Source organism: Pocillopora verrucosa, chromosome 14, assembly GCF_036669915.1.
Source record: "Pocillopora verrucosa isolate sample1 chromosome 14, ASM3666991v2, whole genome shotgun sequence".
Classification (NCBI taxonomy): Eukaryota; Metazoa; Cnidaria; class Anthozoa; order Scleractinia; family Pocilloporidae; genus Pocillopora; species Pocillopora verrucosa.
Genome location: NC_089325.1, coordinates 15,737,395 through 15,764,628, shown reverse-complemented (window position 1 = coordinate 15,764,628; position 27,234 = coordinate 15,737,395). Strand labels below are relative to the sequence as shown.

At 39.5% G+C, this 27,234-nt stretch overlaps 2 protein-coding genes across 2 annotated transcripts; both read right to left on the bottom strand.

Annotated features, from left to right (window-relative positions):
- Positions 1–8: 8 nt before the first annotated feature.
- LOC136278264 (neuropeptide SIFamide receptor-like) lies at positions 9–10,199 on the bottom strand. Its single transcript, XM_066161780.1, has 3 exons — positions 10,124–10,199; positions 7,288–8,214; positions 9–109 (listed from the first exon to the last, which is right to left on the bottom strand). Exons 1-3 carry the CDS (start codon positions 10,197–10,199, stop codon positions 9–11), a joined length of 1,104 nt encoding a protein of 367 aa, XP_066017877.1.
- A 2,659-nt stretch (positions 10,200–12,858) lies between these two features.
- LOC131771372 (tetratricopeptide repeat protein 28-like) lies at positions 12,859–22,286 on the bottom strand. The gene is made up of 9 exons (XM_066161779.1): positions 22,217–22,286; positions 21,933–21,998; positions 20,603–20,764; positions 20,256–20,333; positions 19,456–19,523; positions 16,962–17,586; positions 15,402–16,361; positions 15,002–15,161; positions 12,859–14,299 (listed from the first exon to the last, which is right to left on the bottom strand). Exons 1-9 carry the CDS (start codon positions 22,281–22,283, stop codon positions 12,859–12,861), a joined length of 3,627 nt encoding a protein of 1,208 aa, XP_066017876.1. The 5' UTR covers positions 22,284–22,286.
- Positions 22,287–27,234: the final 4,948 nt, after the last annotated feature.

Below are 27,234 nucleotides of genomic sequence, written 5' to 3'. Positions count from 1 at the left end.
TAGCCAGCTCATCCCTGGTCCTTATTTTGATTATTTTGCAGGCTCCACTTAACACTGCACTTAAGCGAGTGCTCAGAAAGAGCGGTCCGCTGTGCGGTGACTGGCTGCACTGCCATAATAAAGCAGAAGAACATGCCACAGCACTCGACAAATGCAGCCGCCACCCACAGTGTTCTGCAGGAAGGGGAGGTCCAGCGTCTGCGGGGCCTAATGCATTTCAAGGTGAGACGCTAGAATTATAAAAATAATGAGAAAAGATATCATATGAACATGAACTGAACATTCGGTTTCATTTCAGAGAGCCAAACCGAGATGGATTTTGGAAGAAAGAGGAGTGTTCTCCTTCCGCTGGAGGGGAGAGAAATGGAATAACGTGAAGGGGTCACACCTATTCAGCACTGAGTACAGGTGCCCGAATGGGAACAGCTGGAGGGCGCATATACGATTTGCAGGACTTTCCTTGGAACTGGTGTCCGCAGTGACGGCAGTGGTAGTAGGAACGAGGTTAGGGACTCATCTTTGTAATTAAGGATAGATTCTCGCTCTGGAACGCAGTACAGAGGATAAATGATCGCTGCTGATAAGCCAAAGTACTTGCATTTAGCTGGCGTATTTTACGAGGACTATCAATATCGTAATTTTTCCATACAGGAGTGAGGAAATCTAAAACCATGTCTCCGAACCTAAAAACTGTTAAAAAGAAAATCAACTTTATCATGATTCACCACAAATCATTAATGACTTTACGCTTTATGTCTACAGAATAGTATTGATGCCTGATTCCTGCGAGGAGAAGGTTTTCCCTTTCCCGGCGAAGGAGATAAAGGAGGGGGAAATAGCAGCAAATATCCCGCGCTGTGAACTGGATCACATGGACCCAGAAGATATCATGATTGTCAAGTTTGTCTTGACATATTATCTTTTAAAAGAAGACAAGTAATTTTCCATTTATTAGCTAGGAGAGGTATCGAGGTCGCAAATGATAACGCAAAAAATGGAAATCGTTTATGCACTAGAACAAAAGGCAATATGATAAGCACAGAACAAACTAACCATGAAATTTAAGAAGTATTTTTGAATGGAAAACATTTTCAGTACTTTCTCATTGAGATCTTCCGCTTTTTTTGCTGTATGTAATACCTCTCTTAGCACTTATCTGGAACATTACTTAACTAGAAAAGATCTCTTCACGCAGTTGTTAAGATAGAAGCGTGCCGGTGATGTCAAAGCGTTGTTGTATTTTAGGGTTATTAACGAGTGAGGAATTGAAAAAATAAAGAGTCTGGAAGCTAACTAACTTTTGAGTTTTCAGTCAACCTCCAGTTTAGTTTAGTTATTTACATTTGAAAAATACCTCTAGGAAACAGAAGTACACTTACAGGAAAAATGTTTAAGATAAAAACGTTATGGAAGGAAAGATAGCTACGAGGACAAATATTGAAAGCGATACAAAAAATGTTTAGGTTTTTTAAGTCAAATATGTTTTTTTAAGAATTATGGGAAACACACTCGTCAATTTCCCCCTCTTCAGTATGAGTAAGCTCGATTTGTTCGTTTGCTGCGCTGTGTTTCACGTGATAATAAATGATTTGACAAATGCATTTTTCCCCGTTATCTGAACACCCTTGTCCCACTGTCGCAGACGGTCTAACCGGTTTGGTTACAGATTAAAGGCATCCCACACCAAATAAAAGCCGACACGCAGCCTCGCACCAACCCAGTCTGACACGAATTTGAATTTGTTAAAAAAAAAAAAAACATAAAAAAAACAAAGTAAAACGAATAAAAACCCTGCCCTGCATAACATGAATTAAAAATAGTTTTTTCCTTAACGAAGACTAGTGGGCAGCACAAAGAAAGACGTATTGTTGTAGTTTCTCCTTTATTCCAACACGTGTCGCCTCTAGCATTGGAGAGAAAATAACTACACATTCGTTAACCTCAGTTTACTTTCCTATGTAAGTGAATCATAGCTGAAAAATCCTGTAAACGGATGTCATAAAAAAAAACCGCCTCAATCTATTGCGCGTTATTGTATTTTGGGGGCCATACGATAAGTGCTTATTGCGGTGAATCAATAAACAAAGACTTTGTTTCTTCATAACTTTTTTTGTAATAAGGAAGGAAGGTTGGTGAGATCAACCCATTTATCCTTATTCATACAGATGTTACATGAAATGCCTTAATTTACTGAGCGTTGTTGTATTTTAGGAGCCGTGCGGTTAGCGCCAATTGTTGTTACTCAATAAACAAAGACTTTGTTTCCTCACATCTTGTTGTTAATTAAGAAAAAAATGATCGGTGAGTTCAACAGATTTGATCGGGTAAATTTTCTACCATTGGAAATACAAAAAGCTAGCCTAGCACACGCAGATAATATTTACACCAGATACAAATATATCTTCTATCCTACATGGGAGTATATAACAACCCAATGTTTTTATGAATAAACCTAAATTGTTAGTAATCGTCGTTATAAATGTAATTACAAACTGTTCTGTTTCTGGTAATATCAACTAAGTTGAAATTATAAATTGGCCACCGTAAAGAGTTCAAAAGCTGACGTTTCGAGCGTTAGCCCTTCATTAGTCTGATGAAGAGCTAAGGCTCGAAACGTCAGCTTTTGAACTTTTTAGGTGGCCAATTTACAATTTCAACTTAGTTGATATTATCAAATCACCTTGTTACCCCCACTGACGCAGCACCAGAGTTTCTTTAGAAACTTACCCCCTTTGTTTCTGGTCTGTTATGACGACGGCAAACATACTTCTCCATTATAACAAAGGATGAAAAAAAAATCACACTTACCTTACAAAAGGCACTGATGAGGAAGTCGCAAGTTTAAACAATAGGCTGTTTTACCTTGCGCTTAGCAATGATTTAATTGCTTTTGTTAACGATGAGGTCACCCTAAGGGGTTTTATTCATTTGTTCTAAACAACCGTGTGAAAAAAAGATACTTCGCATAAGTGTGATGTAGTCAATTACAAAATAAGAAACTCACAAAATCATCGAAATTTAGACCCGTTTCTCGCTATTGCTAGCTGACTAGACTCCAACAAGGAGAAGAAAATAATAAGTCCTTACGTCAGTATGCAGCTTTAGAGCAAGGCCTCACGATAAAGTTTTAAACGGTAGTGGTCAAAAACGTTAATAGTAAATATATTTTTGGTAACCACCGTAAGGGAAAAAAACCTAACCGTTAGCCGTAAAGTGGCCACAATTTTATCCTTTAAACTTACCAGCCATCACCCCATTGGAACCCTCCACTATTTGGTACATCTTTTTATTACTGTTGTTCATTTATTATTTCTTTTTGCAAGTTCAACCTCAATCAACGCCGGTAGGCCGGTTGCCGAACACTGTTGCAACGGCACGAAGTTAACGCGTCATCGTTTAAACTCCATAAAAATCAAACCCACACTTAAAATGGGACTAATTCGGTAATCACCTTGGCCTATTGAAGAGATTAAAATGAAGGCGTTATCCAAAGATGGCAAGCTTTAAATTGTGAACGAAGGTATCGTTTTTTTACCGCACGAGATAGTAAAGTAATTATTTTGTACAATTCCTCTCCGCTTAAAGAACTGAGTATATGCCCAAAATTCGCATTTCCATTTCAATTATAATGAATTATTTTTAGTTTGTGCGCACAAATATTGCAACTTCTCCTTTTTAGTGGGCACGGTCAATTTTAAATAAACGTCATCTTTTTTTTTTTTTTTTTTTTTTAACGCAGCTACCATCTTAACGCGCGGGGCTGACATAAATCTATTTCGTATTTAATTGAAGAACAACAACGGGGAAAAGGCGCTTTTCGGAGATAACCTATAAGGGAACTTGCTATCGATTACTAGCTTTAGTCCCTCTTTCATCGGGCGTGTGCATTGGCACAAACGTCCTTTAATCTATCTCCTTTTCAACTTATATAGTAACAACTTTTACATGCGTCTGCATGCCGCTACATAAAACTGTCATATAAGTTGCAAGTGTTCATAGCACAATTTGGATTTTTACTTGACTGCTACGTGATAAATACACCGACTTAAGAAAAAAAAACCTCAAAACAACACTAAAAGTACCGTGGGTTACAATAATAATTATCGACGTACTTAAGGTGTTTTAGAACGCACTTTTCCCATTCGATGTAGGAGACCTCTTTGATGTTAATTCAAAACTTCTAGAAGCAAGAGCATCCACCATAAAAGTCGCATCTATACGCGTCTATATATTCAGTGGAGAAGAATGCTTAAACCGGCCATTTTAATTTGTTCAAAAACGATAAAGGGTCTTTCCTTAACAATACTGTACAGGCGCTGCTGAGGATGCATAAAAAGAAGAAGTGTGAGATCAAACAGTTTTTTCGAGGAGTTCCCCAGAGTGCCACTTGGTAAACTCCTGCAGAAGGTTTATTTCTTCTCTGCTGAGGACTCCCAGCGACGAATTTCCAGGTACCTGGATTTAAATACAAGCTTGATAAGAAAAATTAGTAGGCGCTTACAGGATGGCTGCCCAAGAAACCTTCAGGACAGGCCAATCACGCCCTTTGGACTGGTGTAAGATGCGACGAGAGTAAATTCAACAACTAATCAAAGCTAAAAATCACTATTTTTTCAAGTATATACTAACACGGGAAATAGCGTCGTAGATCGCCTGCACTCGGCCTGCACTCAAACCTTGAACATCCTTTGCTAATCGCCTCCGAGCAACTTGCCCACTATTGGCACACAAAAATTATGGGAACCATTTATAGCAGGAATAAATGAGTTTAAAAAAATCACCTTTTTGTGCCATATTATATTACTGATATAGTATATACTAGGCAAATGTTCACCTCCAATCATTTCAATATTTTTGAGATATAAATATTTTCATAACCTTACTGTTCCTTAATTTTCTGGAACATGTGGTTCGCAAGCCGAAGTAGGTGGGAATGTGACAACAAAAAGCACTCAGGGCGCTTTAATATCAAAATTATTTCATACAGGTGAATGATAATTACACATAGCTGGGATAAAGCCTAAAGCAAAATATTAATGGGACAAAAATCATCCATCTGAAATATATATATTTTTTCATTATTTCAGAACAACTGGGGAAGACGTGCACAAAGGTACACATGGGTTTTTGGGATTGTTACGACGCAACATTTACCTGCAAAAAGCTACTTCGATGAAGTGGAAAGACGAGATATGGCCACCCTCCATCCCATCATTTCAAGGTGTGTTCTCCCTGGAACCGAAGTGCACTCGGATGACTTGGCCTCCTACCGGCAGACGGTCCAAAGAATTAACAACATAAGTGCACATCAAATGATTGTCCACCGACTCAACTTCGTTGACCCAGTCACTATGGGGTTGACACCCAAGAAATCGAATCCTGCTGGAACAGTTTAATAGTGGGCCAGAAAACACGCCGGAGGATAAGGAGGGAAGACTTGCAGTCCTACCTCGACGAGCAAATGTGGCGTCGGTAAAGAGCGGGAACCGCTCAGCAATCCATGCAGAACTTTTTGGCCGTTGTAGCCAATCAATATCTAGTTGATAATCCGGTTTTGTATATACGCTACGGTTTTTACTTTCAGTTTTGGGAGAGACAGGTAAATAAACAATTAAGCTCTGTCCATGACTATGTTGAATAGGTTTTACATAGGTTAGGTCTACTGACCACACTGGTCCAGAAAGATTTTCTAACGAAACGACGTATTTTTAAAATATGCGATTTCAACTTGAATTTTAACTCATCATGAAAACCGACCTTTTCGAATTCCCCGATGTTGATTTTTCTTGTAACACTTTTTTGACGGGATGATAAGGGCTTTACTATACATATCATCTAGCTGCATTTCTTTTTTTTTTGCCGTAGATGACAATTATGATAATGCAAAAAAAAAAAGAAAAAAACCAGTTTATTCATTTTCATAGATAGAGGCAAAGCTCTTTTTGGATTGTGAGAGAAAAATAACGTTTTTCAAAGCACCTGCGAAAGTGTGGTCGGGGCTTTGATCTTGGAAGTATTTAACGCACAACAATCACAGTGTTCAAAAATAAAACTTGATTGAAAAGTTCAAAATATTGGTGATTCAGTCGTAATCCTTTCTTAGGGAGAAAAAATAGTAACATTTTAAAACTAGAGTGCGATACGAATGTTGTTGTGTCGATAGATGACGCTGTTATTAGTCAGAAAAAAGGTGCGACGATATTCAGTTTTTTTTTACCGCTTCATATGCGTGTCTTTTCCTTTCTTTAATTACCCTCTGAAAAGTTACAGTAAAAGTTCAAAGTAATATCTAAATGCAAGTTGTCGTAGAGAAAGCCGGAACGCACACGATCGAGAAAAAGGGTGTCCTGATCTTAGGGAAGAGAATCGCTTAAACAAAAACGGCAGCGTGGGAAAATTTATTTTTAATATTCTCCCCACTTACTTCATATCCTCTCTATGAATCCTGTCTCTGAATCTCCTAAAAAACTTATGAAGCATTTCGCCGTCGGTATCGAGGTTTTTTTGCACACTCCATCGCACTCCATAAGGTTGGACTCTCCACCAGTCTTTCTCGTCAGTACTGTAACCGAGCTCGATAAACGAATTTTGTCGAGCTCGATAACTAATCGAGCTCGATTAGTAATCGAGCTCGATTAGTAATCGTACTCGATTAGCGATCGAGCTCGACTTGTAGTTATCGAGCTCGATTATCAAACGTCGTTTGCTTATCGAGCAGGAATGGTAATCGAGTACGACAAATCGATATCGAGCTCGGTTGCCCAGAAACAAATATTGATCCTCGTACTCGATTAGCAATCGAGCTCGACTTGTAGTTATCGAGCTCGATTATCAAACGTCGTTTGCTTATCGAGCAGGAATGGTAATCGAGTACGACAAATCGATATCGAGCTCGGTTGCCCAGAAACAAATATTGATCCACGATCAGTATGCACACTCTCCATACTGTACTTACACATTTACACAGGTGCTGACAAGTGTGTGGCACTTAGATCTTAATTGAACACTCCACAGTGTTCCCTACATGCATATCCAATGATCATCCTGTCTATTTTCTGAGTATAGGGATTTAAATACACACATACACACACGCACACACACCCATAAATATATATACATATATATGTATATATAGTGCTCAAGCTTTTCTGCTGTATGAGACAAAGTGTACGCTACTTGAATGGGTCCGAAGGGAGCTGTCTCCGTAGGAGCTCGTCGTCGTCGTTTGCATTTGGTATTTCTCTGGCAAACCTGATATTCTGCGACTGAGGCAATTACAATGAAAACATTGCCTAATGCCGTTGCGGTAGTTCTTGCTAAAGATAAAACAAATGCAGGGATTTACCGCACTCCACGAATGCATAAGAAATACACAAATAAATGGGAGAACTGTCTGAAGTGCACAAATGGGTGGGGATTCCCAATTCCACAAAAAAATTATAAGAAATAAATAGATAAGCAGGGGAGTCATGCAGGAAACGAAGGAAATCATAATGGCCACTGCCAATCTGACAATGTTTCTCAGCTGTCGATCTCGATGGTTTTGGCGACAAGACAGTTTCTCTTTAGTTTTTTTGTTCTTTTTTCTTATTGTCCATACAATAATGCTATACACACTGGCCAGGACACAAATGGGAATGGGGATGAAAGTGATGAAATTTGCCGTAACAAATCCTCTGTGTGTTTCCATGTGGTCGAATGCCGGTCCCCAATTTAACTCACAATACGTTTCATTTTCGTGGGGGATCAATTTGAAACTGTAGAAATAAGGTGCATGGATGGCGATGGCGACAAACCACGTGCTTAGAATGCTGATCAATCGTACTTTTGAGGAGATAAGTTTGGCCCTCAGTGGAAAGACGACAGCGATGAGCCTGTCTATTGAGATAAAAAGAAGGCTACCGATGGAAACCACGACAGAAACATCTGGCAGAAAGTAGGCAAGTTTGCATAGAATGTTTCCTAGCAGCCACGGACGATCAACTTTCCAGGAACTCGATCCTGAAACGATCTCAACGATCTTCACAGTCATGATGGTCAAAGGGTTGAAGAGGTCGGATACAGCCATGTTGAAAACGAAGTAGTTGATGGATCTTCGCAGCTGCTTTTTCTTGTAAATGACCACAAGAAGAAAGATATTTCCGAAAAGGTCAACACGGATTAAGGTCAAGTACTGCCGCCAAGGCCGCCATTTCACGGCGTCTGTTGTGAATTCTTGGAAGCGTCAACTTTGACGTTCCAGTGTAAAACTTTGAGACTAACTGGTTCACTTTTCCGGAGATCTGCTATAGCTTGGGGTAAAGGTCTCCCTCGTTTGTTACCACAGTATAATTCAGTCTGTATCTGGGTGTTGTTGTTGTTGTTGTTTTTGTTTTTTTGTATTTTAAATTTTTGAGTCAAAATGTTACTCCCCTAATGAAAGCTACCCTAAAGTATGGGCTAAAATTTTATTATCCACGTAGGTTGTGGTAGAGAAGTGAGCGCACAAAGTACTTATTTTAAAAAAAATTAAAATTGCGGATTTTTATTGCTGGCCTCGGAAATGGGAATTATATTATCTGGCAAACATGGAGAGGCAAATGGTAACATTTGCAATTTAAGATGAGTTTTTTTTGTAAATCTATTCCTCTGTAAACGATAATGGATTCTAAATATTGATTGATGTTCTTTGATACATTTGAATTTGATGGGTTTTTTTTAAAGATAATATATATGGTATTGGAAAGTAATATACACAAAAAGAGCAAGCAGTTTAGTTAGGCTAAAAGCCAAGTATATAGAAAAGAAAAAAAAGAGAAAAAAAATATTGCGGTTTGCTTAGGCGTTTTAAGCAGAAGTTTTTTGTTTTTTGAAAGTAAGAAAAGTAAAAATTGGTACACGATACCAAATAATGTTGTGAATTAATGAGGTCCGTGATTAGGGGAAAGATTTGGGAAGGAAGGTGTGGGTTTGGAACTGAGGAGCAAAGAACCAACGGTAAGAAAGAGAATACGTAGCTAACAGACAGCTGTGAGCATTAACCACAATGAGTGTTTTGGCGAAGGCCGATTTCTTTCACACGCGCGAATATATATTCATATACAACTAGCGAACTCCAACATCGTGAAGACCTCTGATCTTTCTCGAAAAAACTCAGCGGAAGTGGAAAGTGAGGTGGAAGTGAAATATTGGATTGGTGGGACTACCGGCGAAACCGGATTTCATTCAATTTTGTTTGCTGGTTTTTATCCGCGCGGGGATCCCGGCCGAGTTCCCGCTGGCTCCCTGGTACAAATCTCCTCACCAGCGTACACTCCAGAGGGAAATGACATCAAAGAGCTCGTCTTCTTTGTCACATAACTAACTATTTCATTCATTCACAAATTTACGCGGACGGTACAATCGAGCAACCGTTATTAACCCGTAACTGAGTGTTATCACTGAGTGTTATCACCGTTAAATAAGTTTAACAACAAAAGACAAGAAAACAACATTTTGTACCCTAATTTATCATTTCTTTTTCATGTGAAGCTTATTTTAGAAATCGCTCAAAAATGTATCGAATAACAGCAACAAAACGATGATGCAGAATTCTAACAGCTGGACCTCTTGGTAATTACTAAGGAAATGGTTTGCTTAATTTTCTTGTGTAACATTTGTCAGATACAAACAGTCCTAAGAAGAAAGATAATTTGCAATGCGTTGAGTACATTTGCACTCTAACTATTAACACTGATTTTGGAAGACAAATATGGAACAAATTTTACTTCAGAGAGAATTCGTCGTTTTTTTGAGTGGTTCCGCCCTAAGTAACCGTACCATACAACCCGAACAGACTGATGGGACTCAATCAAGGATGACCACAACTGCTTAATAGAGACCGCCACTGAAAAGCGGTGAAAGTGACAATGCGCGAGAGGAAAAAATTCGAGAATCTGAAAACCGACCGCTTAATACGGGTTCGACTATTAATTCCGAATTAGCCAATCAGCCCACGCTAAGAGCTCTATTCACCTGTGTGGCATACACTAAACACCGCTGGAGGGTGGTCAGATGGAGTAGAGTTATGAGGCACGAGGAGAAAATCTAGGAAGACGAAAGAAGCCTAAGTCCAGCAATTACTCAGGGAAATTCTTATCTTTACCTTGTGGTATCTTAGCTCTAGGATTCCAGCCCGGAGGGACAAACGGAACCTCGACCCACCCTTCCCCCCTTCCCATGGCTCTTTTTTGAAAATGATTTAATATATGCTATCGTCAGTAGAGATTTTCTGCTGAAACATTTACGTTGTCGCAGTTTTTAGATCTGCGGTGAAGTCAAAATATCAGGGCTTACTGACTTTTCGGATCCGGTACAAGGTACTAACGAGGGAAGGAAATTCATCCCTGCTTGCCTTGATATCGGTGAATATCTCGTAAGATATATGTATATATATATATATATATATATATATTTTTTTTTTTTTGCGTGAGCTTCATTAAGCATCTCAGATTGAACAGAACAGGAGTGCGTAGCGACAAACACTCTTCCCATGCCTGTCTCTCCCAGGTATACCCTTACCTCCACGATTTTTCCACAGTTTGTTTTTCCCGGTGTTCCTTACCCCTCACAAACCAGCGCTCTAAATTCGAGTTCCAAATGCTAAAAACGTTTTTATTTCACATCTTGCACGTCACCCAGTCGAGGATCTCCATGGGGTTAACCGTTAGCCGTAAATCAGTCGAAAATCCAGCTATTAGGCGTAAAAATCGACAAATTGGAACCCTTTTTTTCCCCTCCAACAATGGGTTATTAAGTGTTATTCTGGGTTAGCTGCAGCAGAAAAATGGCCACAATTTTAACCGTTAGCCGTAAAAAGTTCTTATCGGTCGGCCCTCAGTTTTAAGAAAGTTTCGGTTTTTTTAACAGGCTGTTTTAGTTAAGTTTGCAATCGTGGAAAAAAAATAAAACATAAATATTTTTTACACTCGGGGAACCACACCGACCTAAGGTACTTCCCATGATGAGGACGCTTTCTATAAACAGAATAAAGCACCATCTTCCAAAGTGAAAGGTAATTTTTTTTTCTTGCCTCTTCAACGATGTATGACTGAAACATCATGTCGCTAAAAAAACGCGTCGCGTGACATCCTAAGGAATGGCTGCCAATGAAACTGGCAGATATAAAATCTGAAAAGATCGAAGTTTATATCTCATTTAATAACTCTATCCAAGGAAATGGGGAGAGGTTGAGCGAATGAGACATAGGTGCGCTCACTACTCCAAACGAAAAGATGTGACAAAACATCACATCTGTTATATAACGTGCTAAAGAAGTGCGTCACGTGACATCCTAAGAAACGGTTGCCAATGATCGATATTAGCAGTTTTAGAGTCAGAAAATATCGAATTTTATCTCTCATTCAATAAACCTGTTCAAATTCAAAAAGAAATGGGCAAAAGTTATTAAGCGAATATCAATTCAAACGACAAGAAATGGCTTATGCAGGTTGATGCAGAAATTTTCTTCTCTTTCTTATTGATTTCCTCTTCCATGTTAACAAAATACCAAGCGACTTGTTTCATTGTTTGACATTTAAATGTTAGTTTATTGTACTTAGATAGCAAGTAAACAATCTAATCGGAGAAACTAAATAAAATCATTTGGTTCCAACTTTCCAGCTCGTTCTGAGCTTCCTTCAATGCTTTGTAAGCCGTAATTAAAATTATAAAATAAAACTTCTCGTTTTGCCATTGGACGATTAGTTTAAACAATATACTTAAAATGCATCGTTCTGCTTGTAAAAAATAACACAATTTGCCGCATTCAAAATTGAAGGAGAAATCCCAAAAAATTAACTAGTACCAAGACTAAATCTTTGCCATTACGGCCAAAATCTGTCATTTTAAGTCCAGATAGACCAAATTCTGATCAGCAGAAACTAGCTTTAAGTACCAATGACTGACTATAAATCCTCGAAAAGTCAATCACAATTTCCATTTGACATAGACTAAGATAATCGAGCAATCGGACAACTGATTTTTCTCTAATTCCTATGGAAATTCTCTACACACTCACATGGCTGTAATAGCTTTATATCACTCATGAGATTAAACCGATTGAGAAAAAGTCTGTAAAAAAACTCTGGAAAACGTTTTCAAGACATTTCAACTTCGACGTAAATGTTACGCCCAAATCCTCTCTGTAGAAAATACTTAGATTGAAAATAACTTCTCACATAGCTAGTCATGATAATTTTAAGACATCATATGAAAAACAAAAAAAAAAACAGACAAACAAACAAACAAACAAACAAACAGTCGTTTGAGAAGGATATCAAAGATTAAGCTCGTAAAAGCAGTTCAGACAAGCAAAAAGGCAACTTTCGAATCAATGGAAATCTGTTCTCTTGTTAAACTTGACTTTGGCCGTCTTTTGGTTCTTCCTGCTTTGAAAAGAATACTCTTGACAAAGGTTTCATCGGTAGCTTACTGGTTACTGGTCCAAATTTCAGCATTTGTAGGTATTCGAAAACTCCCTAGGACTCCAATGCTAACTGCCTTAACTGAAAAATAAAAGAATCTAAGTTTAGGGAGGATAGTTGAGTTGCCATGAAATATTTCTTAGCACATGAAACAATACATTGGACAACAGGATTGTTTTAAAAGAAATTTGCTATTTTACTCCCATCATGTTTCCAAAAAAGAATGTTATCATCGTAAACGTGTCCACTTGATTGTACTGCATCTCAATTTGCCGGAGCAAAAGATAAATTCGTAATCCAACTGAAAGGAAAATAACACGCAAGTATCACTGCTCACATATGAGCAAAGATTATGATTTAATGTAACTTTGTACTGAATAGAATGTATCAACAGAATTATTACTTGCTGAAGCTTCTAAATGTCCTCGAAATCCAGGTTGACGTCGTCACCAATTAGTACAAATGGTGCCCAGTGCCAAACCTCCTTGAAATTTTCAATTTCTCTCATACACTTCATGGCCTGATTGAGAGCTTCACTGGCCTTCTTGCCTTCGGCAAGTGCATCGTAGAAGAAAGTCATGAACTCCAGGGTTCCCTCGTCGTCAATCGCCCACAAGGTTGCCACAACAGATCTGGCACCGGCACCCAAAAGTGCACGCGCCATGCCGACTACACCCTCAGCCATGACCTCCCCACGAGCAGTGTAACAGCAACTAAGTACAACCAGACGTGCTCGCAACCCAGCTTCTATGACATCTTTCATCGTCAGTAGATAGTCTCTCTCTTGCGGATGAGGGTTATCTCTTGTGGTGTTTGGTGCCAGGATAACTTCTCCAGTTTCCATTTTACCGTGCGCTGCTATGTGAACTAACGCCACTGATGATATTCGTTTTAACACTTCATCTTTTGTTGCCTTTTCTCCAGTGAGAGGGGAAACATTGAGGATACGTCCGATCATCTCTACTTCTTTCCTTGCTCCTGGAAGTTGCACCAAAAGTCTACCCTCATAGATGATATGTTTGAAACATGGGTCGCCGACAAGCAATGCACCAGTCTTCGTGTGAAAGTCAGTTGGACAATCATGAATTAGTTGCAAGGTTGTCAGAGAGGGAAGCACACGAATTCTGAAAGAACCACTTAGATAGGATGAGTTGGAGTCCTGCAACGCTGCATAAGGTACAAGGCTAAATGGCCCCTCAGGAACGAATGTGATCTCGTCGTTGCCTTCGATCAGGTCAGCAATAGGAGTAACGATGATGTCATGCAGCTTCTTTAAAGCACTTGATTGGGAGTGCCTCACATCAACTCGAATCACATCATTGGCCACTTCCTCTTCTGTCAGCGAGTCAAGCGGAGGATTTTCGATTGTAATAGTACCATTTGCACCGATCTCCTCAAGAGCAGTTTTGTTCAGTTGCTGGATGAAAAATTGCAATTCATCCTCAAACTTATAATCGTTGACGTGTACTTCCCTCATCTGGATATTATTTTCACCGAGGCAAACCCAGAAGTAAACGCATGGTCCATTAATGGCTATGAAAACTGTGCTCATTGGAACCCACCTCAGAGAAATGCGGAATGCACTATTCGTTAAAGAATCTCCAGGCTGATATTTTGTGACCATGAGATCTCTCAGAGCTTGAGCACGTCCTTTCTCTGTGGCAAGAAGAGCCTTTACAACTTGACCTCGATTGAGATTTATACGCCACAAACCTTTGTATGCTACTTGGTGCTGATTACGATAACAAATCTTCCACTGATCGTTGAGTTGAAGACTGGCCCTGATATCATCATACAATTCTACACTGGAGTAATAATAGTCAAAGGCCTTCATGAGATTTCCTTGGCGCTCATAACTTCGTCCAAGGAAACAGAGTGAGCATGCCTCTCCAGTCTTATCTCCCACTTCTTTGGATATTTCTAGGTGACGTTGATAACACTCGATTGCCATTTTCGACTCTCTTTGACGGAGATGAATTCGGCCGAGTAGGCAATAACTGATTCCCTCTCCAGCCTTGTCTCCCACTTCTTTAGCAATTTCTAGATGACGTTGATGGTACTCGATAGCTGTTTTAAACTGTCTTAGACTGCAATAAACAATGCCGAGATTGCCATAACTTCCTCCCTCTCCGGCCTTGTCTCCCACTTCTTTGGCAATTTCTAGATGACGTTGATGGTACTCGATAGCTGTTTTGAACTTTCCCAGACTCTCATAGGAGTTGCCGAGATTGCCATAACTTCTTCCCTCTCTGGCCTTGTCTCCCACTTCTTTAGCAATTTCTAGATGACGTTGATGGTACTCGATAGCTGTTTTGAACTTTCCCAGACTGCAATAAACAATGCCGAGATTGCCATAACTTGCTCCCTCTCCGGCCTTGTCTCCCACTTCTTTAGCAATTTCTAAATCACGTTCATGGTACTTGATGGCTGTTCTGAACTCTCCTAGACATCGATAAGCGTTGCCCAGATTGCCATAACTTGCTCCCTCTCCGGCCTTGTCTCCCACTTCTTTAGCAATTTCTAGATGACGTTGATGGTACTTGATGGCTGTTTTGAACTCTCCTAGACCTTGATAAGCGTTGCCGAGATTGCCATAACTTGTTCCCTCTCCGGCCTTGTCTCCCACTTCTTTAGCAATTTCTAAATCACGTTGGTGGTACTTGATGGCTGTTTTGAACTCTCCTAGACCTCGATAAGCGTTGCCGAGATTGCAATAACCTGCTCCCTCTCCGGCCTTGTCTCCCACTTCTTTAGCAATTTCTAGATGACGTTGATGGTGCTTGATGGCTGTTTTGAACTCTCCTAGACCTTGATAAGCGTTGCCGAGATTGCCATAACTTGCTCCCTCTCCGGCCTTGTCTCCCACTTCTTTAGCAATTTCTAGATGACGTTGATGGTACTTGACGGCTGTTTTGAACTCTCCTAGACCTCGATAAGCGTTGCCGAGATTACCATAACTTGTTCCCTCTCCGGCCTTGTCTCCCACTTCTTTAGCAATTTCTAGATAGTGTTGATGGTACTTGATGGCTGTTTTGAACTCTCCTAGACCTCGATAAGCGTTGCCGAGATTGCAATAACCTGCTCCCTCTCCGGCCTTGTCTCCCACTTCTTTAGCAATTTCTAGATGACGTTGATGGTGCTTGATGGCTGTTTTGAACTCTCCTAGACCTTGATAAGCGTTGCCGAGATTGCCATAACTTGTTCCCTCTCCGGCCTTGTCTCCCACTTCTTTAGCAATTTCTAGATGACGTTCATGATACTTGATGGCTGTTTTGAACTCTCCTAGACCTTGATAAGCGTTGCCGAGATTGCAATAACCTGCTCCCTCTCCGGCCTTGTCTCCCACTTCTTTAGCAATTTCTAGATGACGTTGATGGTGCTTGATGGCTGTTTTGATCTCCCCTAGACCTTGATAAGCGTTGCCGAGATTGCCATAACTTGCTCCCTCTCCGGCCTTGTCTCCCACTTCTTTAGCAATTTCTAGATGACGTTGATGGTACTTGATGGCTGTTTTGAACTCTCCTAGACCTTGATAAGCGGTGCCGAGATTGCCATAACTTGTTCCCTCTCTGGCCTTGTCTCCCACTTCTTTAGCAATTTCTAGATGACGTTCATGGTACTTGATGGCTGTTTTGAACTCTCCTAGACCTTGATAAGCGTTGCCGAGATTGCAATAACCTGCTCCCTCTCCGGCCTTGTCTCCCACTTCTTTAGCAATTTCTAGATGACGTTGATGGTGCTTGATAGCTGTTTTGAACTCTCCTAGACCTTGATAAGCGTTGCCGAGATTGCCATAACTTGTTCCCTCTCCGGCCTTGTCTCCCACTTCTTTAGCAATTTCTAGATGACGTTGATGGTACTTGATGGCTGTTTTGAACTCTCCTAGACCTTGATAAGCGTTGCCGAGATTGCAATAACCTGCTCCCTCTCCGGCCTTGTCTCCCACTTCTTTAGCAATTTCTAGATGACGTTGATGGTGCTTGATGGCTGTTTTGATCTCCCCTAGACCTTGATAAGCGTTGCCGAGATTGCCATAACTTGCTCCCTCTCCGGCCTTGTCTCCCACTTCTTTAGCAATTTCTAGATGACGTTGATGGTACTTGATGGCTGTTTTGAACTCTCCTAGACCTTGATAAGCGTTGCCGAGATTGCCATAACTTGTTCCCTCTCCGGCCTTGTCTCCCACTTCTTTAGCAATTTCTAGATGACGTTCATGGTACTTGATGGCTGTTTTGAACTCTCCTAGACCTCGATAAGCGTTGCCGAGATTGCAATAACCTGCTCCCTCTCCGGCCTTGTCTCCCACTTCTTTAGCAATTTCTAGATGACGTTGATGGTGCTTGATGGCTGTTTTGATCTCCCCTAGACCTTGATAAGCGTTGCCGAGATTGCCATAACTTGTTCCCTCTCCGGCCTTGTCTCCCACTTCTTTAGCAATTTCTAGATGACGTTGATGGTACTTGACGGCTGTTTTGAACTCTCCTAGACCTTGATAAGCGTTGCCGAGATTGCCATAACTGGTTCCCTCTCCGGCCTTGTCTCCTACTTCTTTAGCAATTTCTAGATAGTGTTGATGGTACTTGATGGCTGCTTTGAACTCTCCTAGACCTCGATAAGCGTTGCCGAGATTGCAATAACCTGCTCCCTCTCCGGCCTTGTCTCCCACTTCTTTAGCAATTTCTAGATGACGTTGATGGTGCTTGATGGCTGTTTTGAACTCTCCTAGACCTTGATAAGCGTTGCCGAGATTGCCATAACTTGTTCCCTCTCCGGCCTTGTCTCCCACTTCTTTAGCAATTTCTAGATGACGTTGATGGTACTTGACGGCTGTTTTGAACTCTCCTAGACCTCGATAAGCGTTGCCGAGATTGCCATAACTTGTTCCCTCTCCGGCTTTGTCTCCCACTTCTTTAGCAATTTCTAGATGACGTTGATGGTACTTGATGGCTGTTTTGAACTCTCCTAGACCTCGATAAACGTTGCCCAGATTGCCATAACTGGTTCCCTCTCCGGCCTTGTCTCCCACTTCTTTAGCAATTTCTAGATGACGTTGATGGTACTTGACGGCTGTTTTGAACTCTCCTAGACCTTGATAAGCGTTGCCGAGATTGCCATAACTTGCTCCCTCTCCGGCCTTGTCTCCCACTTCTTTAGCAATTTCTAGATGACGTTGATGGTACTTGACGGCTGTTTTGAACTCTCCTAGACCTCGATAAGCGTTGCCAAGATTGCCATAACTGGTTCCCTTTCCAGCCTTGTCTCCCACTTCCTTAGCAATTTCTAAATGACGTTGATGGTACTTGATGGCTGTTTTGAACTCTCCTAGACCTCGATAAGCGTTGCCCAGATTGCCATAACTGGTTCCCTCTCCGGCCTTGTCTCCCACTTCTTTAGCAATTTCTAGATGACGTTGATGGTACTTGATGGCTGTTTTGAACTCTCCTAGACCTTGAAAAGCGTTGCCGAGATTGCCATAACTTGTTCCCTCTCCGGCCTTGTCTCCCACTTCTTTAGCAATTTCTAAATCACGTTGATGGTACTTGATGGCTGTTTTGAACTCTCCTAGACCTCGATAAGCGTTGCCCAGATTGCCATAACTGGTTCCCTCTCCGGCCTTGTCTCCCACTTCTTTAGCAATTTCTAGATGACGTTGATGGTACTTGATGGCTGTTTTGAACTCTCCTAGACCTTGATAAGCGTTGCCGAGATTGCCATAACTAGTTCCCTCTCCGGCCTTGTCTCCCACTTCTTTAGCAATTTCTAGATGACGTTGATGGTACTTGATGGCTGTTTTGAACTCTCCTAGACCTCGATAAGGGTTGCCGAGGTTGCCATAACTGGTTCCTTCTCCGGCCTTGTCTCTCACCTCTTTAGCAATTTCTAGATGACGTTGATGGTACTTGATGGCTGTTTTGAACTCTCCTAGACCTTGATAAGCGTTGCCGAGATTGCCATAACTGGTTCCCTCTCCGGCCTTGTCTCCCACCTCTATAGTAAATTCTAGTTGACGTTGATGGTACTTGATGGCTGTTTTGAACTCTCCTAGACCTCGATAAGCGTTGCCCAGATTGCCATAACTGGTTCCCTCTCCGGCCTTGTCTCCCACTTCTTTAGCAATTTCTAGATGACGTTGATGGTACTTGATGGCTGTTTTGAACTCTCCGAGACCTTGATAAGCGTTGCCGAGATTGCCATAACTGGTTCCCTCTCCGGCCTTGTCTCTCACTTCTTTAGCAATTTTTAAATGACGTTGATGGTACTTGATGGCTGTTTTGAACTCTCCTAGACCTCGATAAGCGTTGCCGAGATTGCCATAACTTGCTCCCTCTCCGGCCTTGTCTCCCAGTTCTTTGGCAATTTCTAGACATTGCTGAAGGTACATGAGTGCTGTGTTGAACTGCCCAACATTATAGTAAGTACATCCGAGACTGGCATAAGTGTTTGCTTTGACTTTTAGTTCGGCATTCGATCTCCTCCTTAATTGAAGCAGACTTTCGTTATTGTTTTCAATCTTAAAACATGTCAAGGGTTGCTAAATTATGAGCGGATTCGCAAAATTGCAATGGAAATGTGTATTTTAAAAATAATGAGAGTAAAATATAAATAAATAAATATAAAATAATTTAAAACCCTCAAATTGGAATGATAATTCGAGCGTGGGTTTCTTGAAGATATTTGATTTCAAGTTATTCGAGAGTGTTGACTGGCTCTGAAGTGCATTTATTAGTTTAGGTTCATTCGTCGTGGTGATTCGTCTCCAGAGAAATATGAGGGGTATTCAACAGAAACTCTGGGAATAACTTAATATTGCCTCTTCTTTTAAGCAAATTTTCGTGGAATAATCGAGAGAACTCCTTAATAATATTTCAGCTTCTTTAAACTGCTCAGTGCAGTATAAGAGAACATCGCTTGCATTATGTGTAGAAGAATTTGCCTGGAATGTATTGATTATTCTTGAAATATTAGTTGCATTGCATCTCGTATCACGTTTGAAACATTCGTTAAAGGATACAGTCAATCCCATATGCAACCAGCTCCTTGCATCTTTATACCAGCAAAGTTCGGCACAAGCTCGGGCTCCTGAAAAGGAGAGAATAATTGGTGGTGCGAGGTAATTGATCACTGTTAAAGTATAAAAGTATTGATAAAATGGACTTAATTTGTCATTTGGCTGGGAACAAAGATTTTGATAATAAAGGAAATTTGAACTTGTAGAGGGACTAAAAAGGAACAATAAAGAGCTAATACAAAGTGGCTACCGATTAAGGTTCAACCGATGATGATAGCGATGAATTTATCTCACGCATTCTTCATTTTAATGTGCTCTTATGCCCTTTTCAGCACTTTTCGGGGAAATTTTCGGGCAGACTGCATTGAGCAGTTTAACTTTCGAAAGGGAATTTTTCAGGTGCGTCCTTTCCGGGTATTTTAACTTCCCCAGCTAAGAGTCACAGAGAAGATGCAAGAAACGGGGCTTACGGTCTTCCGTTCATATCCGGGACAATAATATCAGACCATTTGCAGATGTCGTAGCTTGGGTGACAGCACATTCTCCTCAGATGTTTTACGACTCTGAGTGTTGGTCCGGTCGAGGCTTAAACCCTCGACCTCCGGCGCTCTTCAACGTGAACTAACCAGGCAGCGGTATTTGAGAGTTTATTGACATTTTCTTCTCCTTTTTACCCACTAACAGCCATTGACACACCAGATACAATTGACACTTGGGGTGCAGTCACCTGCCACAAACCACCCAATCCTCTTTTGACGAAATCAGAGAATATAATGTTGATGGCTTATGTCTGAAACACCCACCTTTTTTAATAGCTTTGATTAAAGAGGGTTCCAATTGAACGGCAACTGTCGCATCATCGAGACATTCCACGTAGTTTGCTATGAGATTAAGGAAATAAGGTTTAAAAAAGTTATAATCATATGGAGTTACAACAAAGAAGCCTTAAAAAATTACAATTGCTTTAAATGTAACGCGGATCGTTTCTTTGCTTAATTTTCATCCGCTGCAGGGCGATTTATGTTTTTATGCTACTTTTCTGCAGTTGCTCGATTTTTTTCTTCTCTTGATGCAGATTGTGTATTCCGTTATCTTGGTTATCTTGTAACGCTGCATGAGAGATTTATATATTTAGATATGAAATTGTTACCCAAACGGAAATGAGCTGTTGCCCTGTTGCTGTAAAGCTTGGCGTTGAGTCGTTTATCCTTGCAGTTCACTTTAAGTCCTTCCGTGTAGGAGTTTATTGCGTTATTAGCTTCTCCTTGTCTGTATTCTTTGTTTCCTTTCTCCATACATACTTTCGCTATTTCTGAAAACACAACGTTTTAGTGTTAATGATTTGGTAATGAGTGAAGCGGCCCTTGACGGATGATACCAACTTATATATCCAAACGAACTTTTAGGTTAACGGAGCTTAAAGCAATGAAAAAAAAATCAGAAAAGTTTAATACCTGTACAGTTTGTTTAAGTAATATGTATAAGCTGTTGGGAGTCTGGGCTGTAGCTTGGCTATTACTAGATCAAGTCTGTTCGGTTTACACGTAGGTCGAGAGGCTTTCACAAACCCCTTTTACACCTGGCTTACGTTTTCCAAAATATCACAAGTTTTACCAGGAGATCCTATTTCAACTCAATTTCTTTTACAATCGCCCTTCAGGAGAGTTAAAAATAAAGCAGAACAAAGCCAGGACCGAAAAGGTTAAAACCTGTTATAAAAGTCAGGGGTTCTGAATTTTGTTGACTAGTGGTTTACAGCGTGGGTCTGGTGTTGACATTACTGTCTAAAGAGGAGTGAAATATTTAGAGGACCAAAACAGGCGATACGGCCGAGACAAAATGCCTCCTTTTCTCTGTGTAGAATTCTCAAATTGCGTAAAATTCCTGCCAAACATGTATTGAACGGTAAATGACAAAGGGTGTTAGCGTAAATACCTTCCTTTTGGCGGCCTCAAAAAGTTACCCGTTTGCAAATTTTTCAAAACTCGACTTAGACGGGTCTAAGGGTATTAACAGCTCTCTCTTTCAAGTGCAAAAAGGATAGTACCTTTTCAGCGCAAATATCGTTCATTTTAGGTGTAAATTTTAGATACATCGTTAATCTCCAAAACATTTTGCGTTGATTTACAAGTAAGCACTTCTAAAACTCAGAATACTGAGTTTTACGTAGCCTAGTAGGCAAATTTAGACCGATTCTTCTTTAAGTTAGGGCTCTTCAAAGCGAAGTCGCCTTCAAATTTGTCGTTTTATTGCTTTTGAATAATTAATAATGTCTATGCATTTTACCTGATCAGATCGAGCAATCAATTGTTTTTTCCTTTGGTTTTTCATTTTACTGGTAACAGAGTTTGGATTTGAAGAAACATCTTTTTGCTGTTTCAAAAACTTTTTTACAGAGCAGACGCAACTTTTTATGTAAATGTGACAAAAACTTCACTGGGACGTCTTTCAAAGAATCTTGTTTCACCCGGTTTTCTTACCTCTTAAAGGGTCATTGTATACATCCAGTTCAGCGTCACTTGACGTAACCTGATTTTCCTCTGTTGCTGAAATTACCGAGAAGATATTTCAACTTTGTTAGCTTGAGTGATCACAACTATGTTCACTTACAATTAGCGTTCTAATACTGACGTCTTTGGTGGATTCTAAAAAACCTTCAAGTCGAAATGATCCAAAAAAATTGTGCACCAGAATTAAGATATATTTCATTAATAAACAGTACAAAATCACCACAAATAATTCTTTCCCTGTTCCTTTTTCTCACCTGTGGCTGGAAACTCATTTTTCTCCTCCAGTTCTCCTCCCGTTGTAGGAAGGTAACCTTCTGCCATAGCTAGAAATAAAATTAAATCGGTTGTACTGCGCCATTTTGTTAAAAATAAAAAGAGGAGACTCAGATGGATGAAAGTAGTCTAAAGAAAACGTTGTATACTTTATCATAGAGGAAGAATGAGAATCTCAAAGTTTTCCCGCCACGCTATTGTGGTTGCGCGACAGCATCAGTCGATTTCCGCGGGTTGTGTCATGTTTTTATTTTCAATTGTTTGTTTGTTTTCGTAGTCTCAGCTGTTGAAACGTCGTTCGAGGCTATCCCTTATCAAAATGCATGAGTTGTACCCGGTGGACATGGATAAGCATGGATCAAAAATGATGCAATAAAAAACTCTTTCTCTAATTCCTTCATTTTATCGCGTGTGGGGCTGGGAGAATTCGCGAAACTTACTCGAAAGGAGGATCTGCTTTACAGTCGCGAATTCTACCAGCACCTCGCGAGCCTATTGCGTAAAGAAACACGTTTATCGACCCTTTTCTTATACAAAGTACATGTGTAAAATGTCCCTAAAAGCTATCGAAAAATTGCTGACAAAGTCTTTTTTTTTATTAACAGAATTATAAGTTCTAGTTAATATATTCCCTCATTAATTTTTTTTGAAGGAACCAGGAAATTTAGAATAACTGGAAGAGCTAGTCCCTCTTCAAATTATGTTGGGGAAGGATCTGATTTCGGATTCAAAAAAGGCACTAAATATGAGGTTATTTGGGGGGACTGGAGAAGATGGCATTGGGAAGTGTCCTATTCATCAAAACTCTTGTTATCAAGAAACTTCATCTACAACAAATTGAAAGCCGTGCGCAACACACAGACTCCTGCATAGCTTCATACTGTAGGCCATCGAATGAATTCACTGCCAAGCCATGATCATTTGACGGAGGAAGTAGACTGAAAGCGAAATGAAACTAAAAAATTATCTGTGAACGAATTGCTAATTAAAAAATAATCTTTTGCAATATTATAGTGAACGGGAAATTTAGGACATTTCCCTGAAGCTGCTGAGGTTGGCTTGAGAACAGGATTCTGCTCCAATATCAGCATTTACTGAGCCCACAGTTAAATCTTCCAGCGCACGATTTAAGCACGCAAACATTGTAGCCATTTAGTCATCGCGCGAAAAGGTATACCTACTAAAACCACACTCAGGCATATAACCAGTAAGAAATGATACTACTAACCACCTTGTAGATACGTAGTTCGAACATTTGAATACAAAAATTTATTAACCGTCGACGATTACCGTGTCAAGTTTCGCGAGGAGTTGGATTGATGTTCCAAAGCGTTTAAAAAAACCAGAATAATCAATCGTGTCGTTGACGAGGTTTCGTTTTCGCATGTAATTAAGAAATCGTAGTCATCGTGATTCTGGTGTTGAAAATTTCACTTTTGCTGACACGTTTTCCCAATTTCTCTGCTATTTATATGTTTAGGTGGGACCCGTGAGCGAGCAGGAAACCTGTGCTCCTATCGGCTACCTAAGGGTGCAAAGTGTGTTTTTTCTTTGGATTCCCACTCCAAAGAGATATTCCATTGAAGCAGATAAATTCGTATCCACATGCGGACATGTATCACCCTTTTAATTCAAGAGTATCGATTGTAAATGTGAATGAAATACAATTTTTAAATAGAAGCATCGAAAACAGAGATTTACTGCACCGAAACTCAGCTCGCCGGAAAATAATTCATGTTCGGACATTGTAATACAAGAACATTAGAAACATTTCCTTAAAAAAGAATTGAATTCAGTTTCAGTTAAAAAAATTTTTAAATATTTTTTAAAAAGCCTTCATAGAGAGTAAAACTGTCATGTTGATAATTCGGTTCTAATGACGACCTTGATACCTTTATATGTGAACATGTAAATGGTACATTTACAGCGTGCGGTGGATGTGCATATGTCACCTTTTTGGAAACTTAAAAAAATTCTGGTATTTCACCGACAACCATATTACCGTTATTCTTACCATATATCGGAAATGTTACGATATCAAAAGAAACGTAGGAATTGTGAATTTTTTTTTTCAACCTGGAGCTTTGTTTCAAACTTCGTTTGTTTTCGAGAGATATTTGCTGGTTTTGATATTGAAAAGAGCTATAATTATATACAGCACATTATCTAGCTCTGTCATATGCTCATCACGCGCTTCTGCCGCATAATCATCACGTACAGTCAAACGTTTAACTCCCGTGATCTAATTGTTAATTCTCCCCTCTAGCGGCTACATGTTTCCTTTCAAAGTAGATACGGGAATTTAATGTTAGTTCAAAGAGAACGAATTCTACCTGATAAAACTTTGAGTATTCTCATTGCCTATTTGCTGGATAATGTATTTATATTACAGGGATAAGTTACAAGTTATACCACTAATAGGAGTTTTAGGATTTAGGAAATTGCATCGCGTGCAAATTATTGAACCACGAATCAAATGAGAGAAATCAATGAAAAATTTCCACATCTGACAATAATAAACCGAGAAAATTCGACTAAAGTAAAGTTGATTGTTGTCAGCCGCAAAAAAAAAAATAAGACTGCGATCTTTCATTATAAATAACATGAGTTCTACAGCTCTAATCAGTTGCATGAAAATTGATTTGTACCTGTTAATCTGTCATCCTCTGAATCCCTCTATTCTCCAAACGATGTCATTTGTTAATTCTACATGCCTCAAAATATTGAGAATAACGTTTTGCTTTAAATCAATTTCGATGAAAAAATGAAGGTAACATATTCACGAGTTTGAAAGATCTAAGCTCATCTAATGCTCAGTTTAGTGATCAAAATTGCTGTTCTTCTATAAGAGAGCTATTGTGCTTGTATTTTTGTTTGTTTTTTTTTTTATTCTTTTTATGATTACTAATTGTTTACATGTTTCTCCATGGCGATTAATTAATTCTGTGATTTAAATTCAGCTCTTTTCCTTTTGGTGCAAAACACTCGCAATCCAAAAAACCCCTTTTCTTCTCAGAGCAGGACATCTTACACTCTGCCATAACTGAATCGATAAGGGTGAATTTAACTCTGTGAGTTATATTGTACCAATGCAATTTCTCTTCAAGCGATCAACTCGATATATCCCTCGTTCAATATGATACACATTTGTTTTTGGTCATATTCCCATTAGCGTTACAGTTCTCTCAAAGTTTCTTTTTCCGCTCTCACCGTGACAACTTCATAAAGGTTCTGAAAATTATAACGGAAAGCTTTTTTCTTGCGGTAAATAACTTAATTCAGCACTAAATATTTTTGCAGTCAAAATTGTAGGTGTCCAGTGAAATGACCAGAGGGAGATACAAAGCTAAAGAAATCACATCAATGATATATATTCTTCATGTATATTTTTTTCCAATTTTCTTGTCTTTCGATCATAATATGCAACATATTTCTCCATTATCTTTCCTCACATCCAGAATACTTGCAATAAATTTAACTCCAATCAAGTTCTTTTCCAAGAAAAATACTTAAATTCTCGTTGTATCTAGAGAAAAGCATGTAAAAATCTATGTAGTCCATGCATCTTTGTGAACAGAAACCCTCAGTGTCTTCTACAGGAATTTTATGCATAAATCGTTACTGAACCAATCTATAGTTATATGTGAGAACTTCTGATCGTAAAAAGTCCGATGGTCTAAGATTCGATCCTGCGTTCGTGACGAGTAAAGAAGATCGATATTTCTTTCATTCTTTTGTCTCATGTTTCAAATTATTTCTATTTGTATCTTAAGTCAATACCCGTTTATCTCATTCACTGCATTAGATCGCTATTAACTTATTCTGTCCTAATCTTAACTCCTGTGAAAATGTGACTTACCCTGCAAGTGTGTAACAAAACGGTGCACTTGGTAACACCAGCAGTATTGAAGAAGCTGAATATGAGCTCATCGAACTCGAAACAGAAAATCATGTATCATTGTTTATTTCGTGATCCATGATTCTATTTTGTAGCTATGCTGTTTCACTATTTATACGCCAAAATGAGACTGGGCCTTATACAAGATCTTTTAGGTTTTCATTTTCTTTAATCCCGAGTATAGTACAATGACATAAACATCCTACTTTTTAATTTTTTTTTTTTTTGCTGATGTGATAGTCGTTAAACCTCTGCCTGCTTAGGTTGTAGGGCGCCGGGCTGATGTGCGGGAGGTCGAGGTTCAAGCCCTACAGAGCAGAATTCTGCTCCAATATCAGTATTTACCGAAGAAATCGTAGTCATCGTGGTTCTGGGGTTAAAATTTTCACTTTTGTTGACACGTTTACCCAATTTCTCTGCTATTTTTACGTTGTGGTGGGACCCGCGAGCGAGCAAGAAAACCTGTGCTCTGATCGGCTACCAAAGAGTGCAAAATGTGTTTCCTTTTGATTCCCTCGTTGATTCTCCAAAAAAGGATAAAAAGAAATGCTTGTAGCCTGTTGAATACTTCGAATAATGTCGTAACTAAACAGTTTATTCTTGTTTTATGAATAAAAGCTTTTCTGGTATTTTTGGTTAAAAGATGAGGTCACAGATTCGTCTCAAATGAAAACAAAACAAAACACAACAAAAATCACAACGAGACTAGCAGAGTCATTTGGTAAGTCCATGGTGCATGAAAATATATTTTTTTCATGTAATATATCCTTTGATCCTTTGCTGAGGACGTCTTCGTCTCGGTCCTTAAAATGTAGTGAGAGAAATTGGCCGATGTACAGCCTTCTTAGGCTCGCACTCGTTCAGGAATGCCAACGAATATAGGAGGTATTAGATAATCGCGCGTGGATACGAATTTTACCATCGAGTGCTCATGACATCTTTTACACCTTCAAAGAGATTATTCAATTCAAGCAGCTATATTCGTATCCAAAGGTAGACATGTATCATCCTTTTTATGTAAAGATATTGACTGAAAATTTGCATCAAATACAATTCTTTAAATAGGCATGCTATTAAATAGCGTCGAAAATAGAGATCCGC

Excerpts from the sequence above, each read along its gene's own strand:
- LOC136278264 (XM_066161780.1), bottom strand. The coding sequence starts at position 10,199 with ATGGGAAGGGGGGAAGGGTGGGTCGAGGTTCCGTTTGTCCCTCCGGGC. Across the intron at positions 8,215-10,123 it reads TAGAGCTAAGATACCACAAG|AATTCACAACAGACGCCGTG; the intron begins GTAAAGATAAGA and ends GACGCTTCCAAG. Across the intron at positions 110-7,287 it reads CCGCAACGGCATTAGGCAAT|TGCAGCCAGTCACCGCACAG; the intron begins GTTTTCATTGTA and ends TTATTATGGCAG.
- LOC131771372 (XM_066161779.1), bottom strand. The coding sequence starts at position 22,283 with ATGGCAGAAGGTTACCTTCCTACAACGGGAGGAGAACTGGAGGAGAAA. Across the intron at positions 20,765-21,932 it reads ATACAATGACCCTTTAAGAG|AAATAGCGAAAGTATGTATG; the intron begins GTAAGAAAACCG and ends TTGTGTTTTCAG. Across the intron at positions 19,524-20,255 it reads AATCAAAGCTATTAAAAAAG|GAGCCCGAGCTTGTGCCGAA; the intron begins GTGGGTGTTTCA and ends TCTCCTTTTCAG.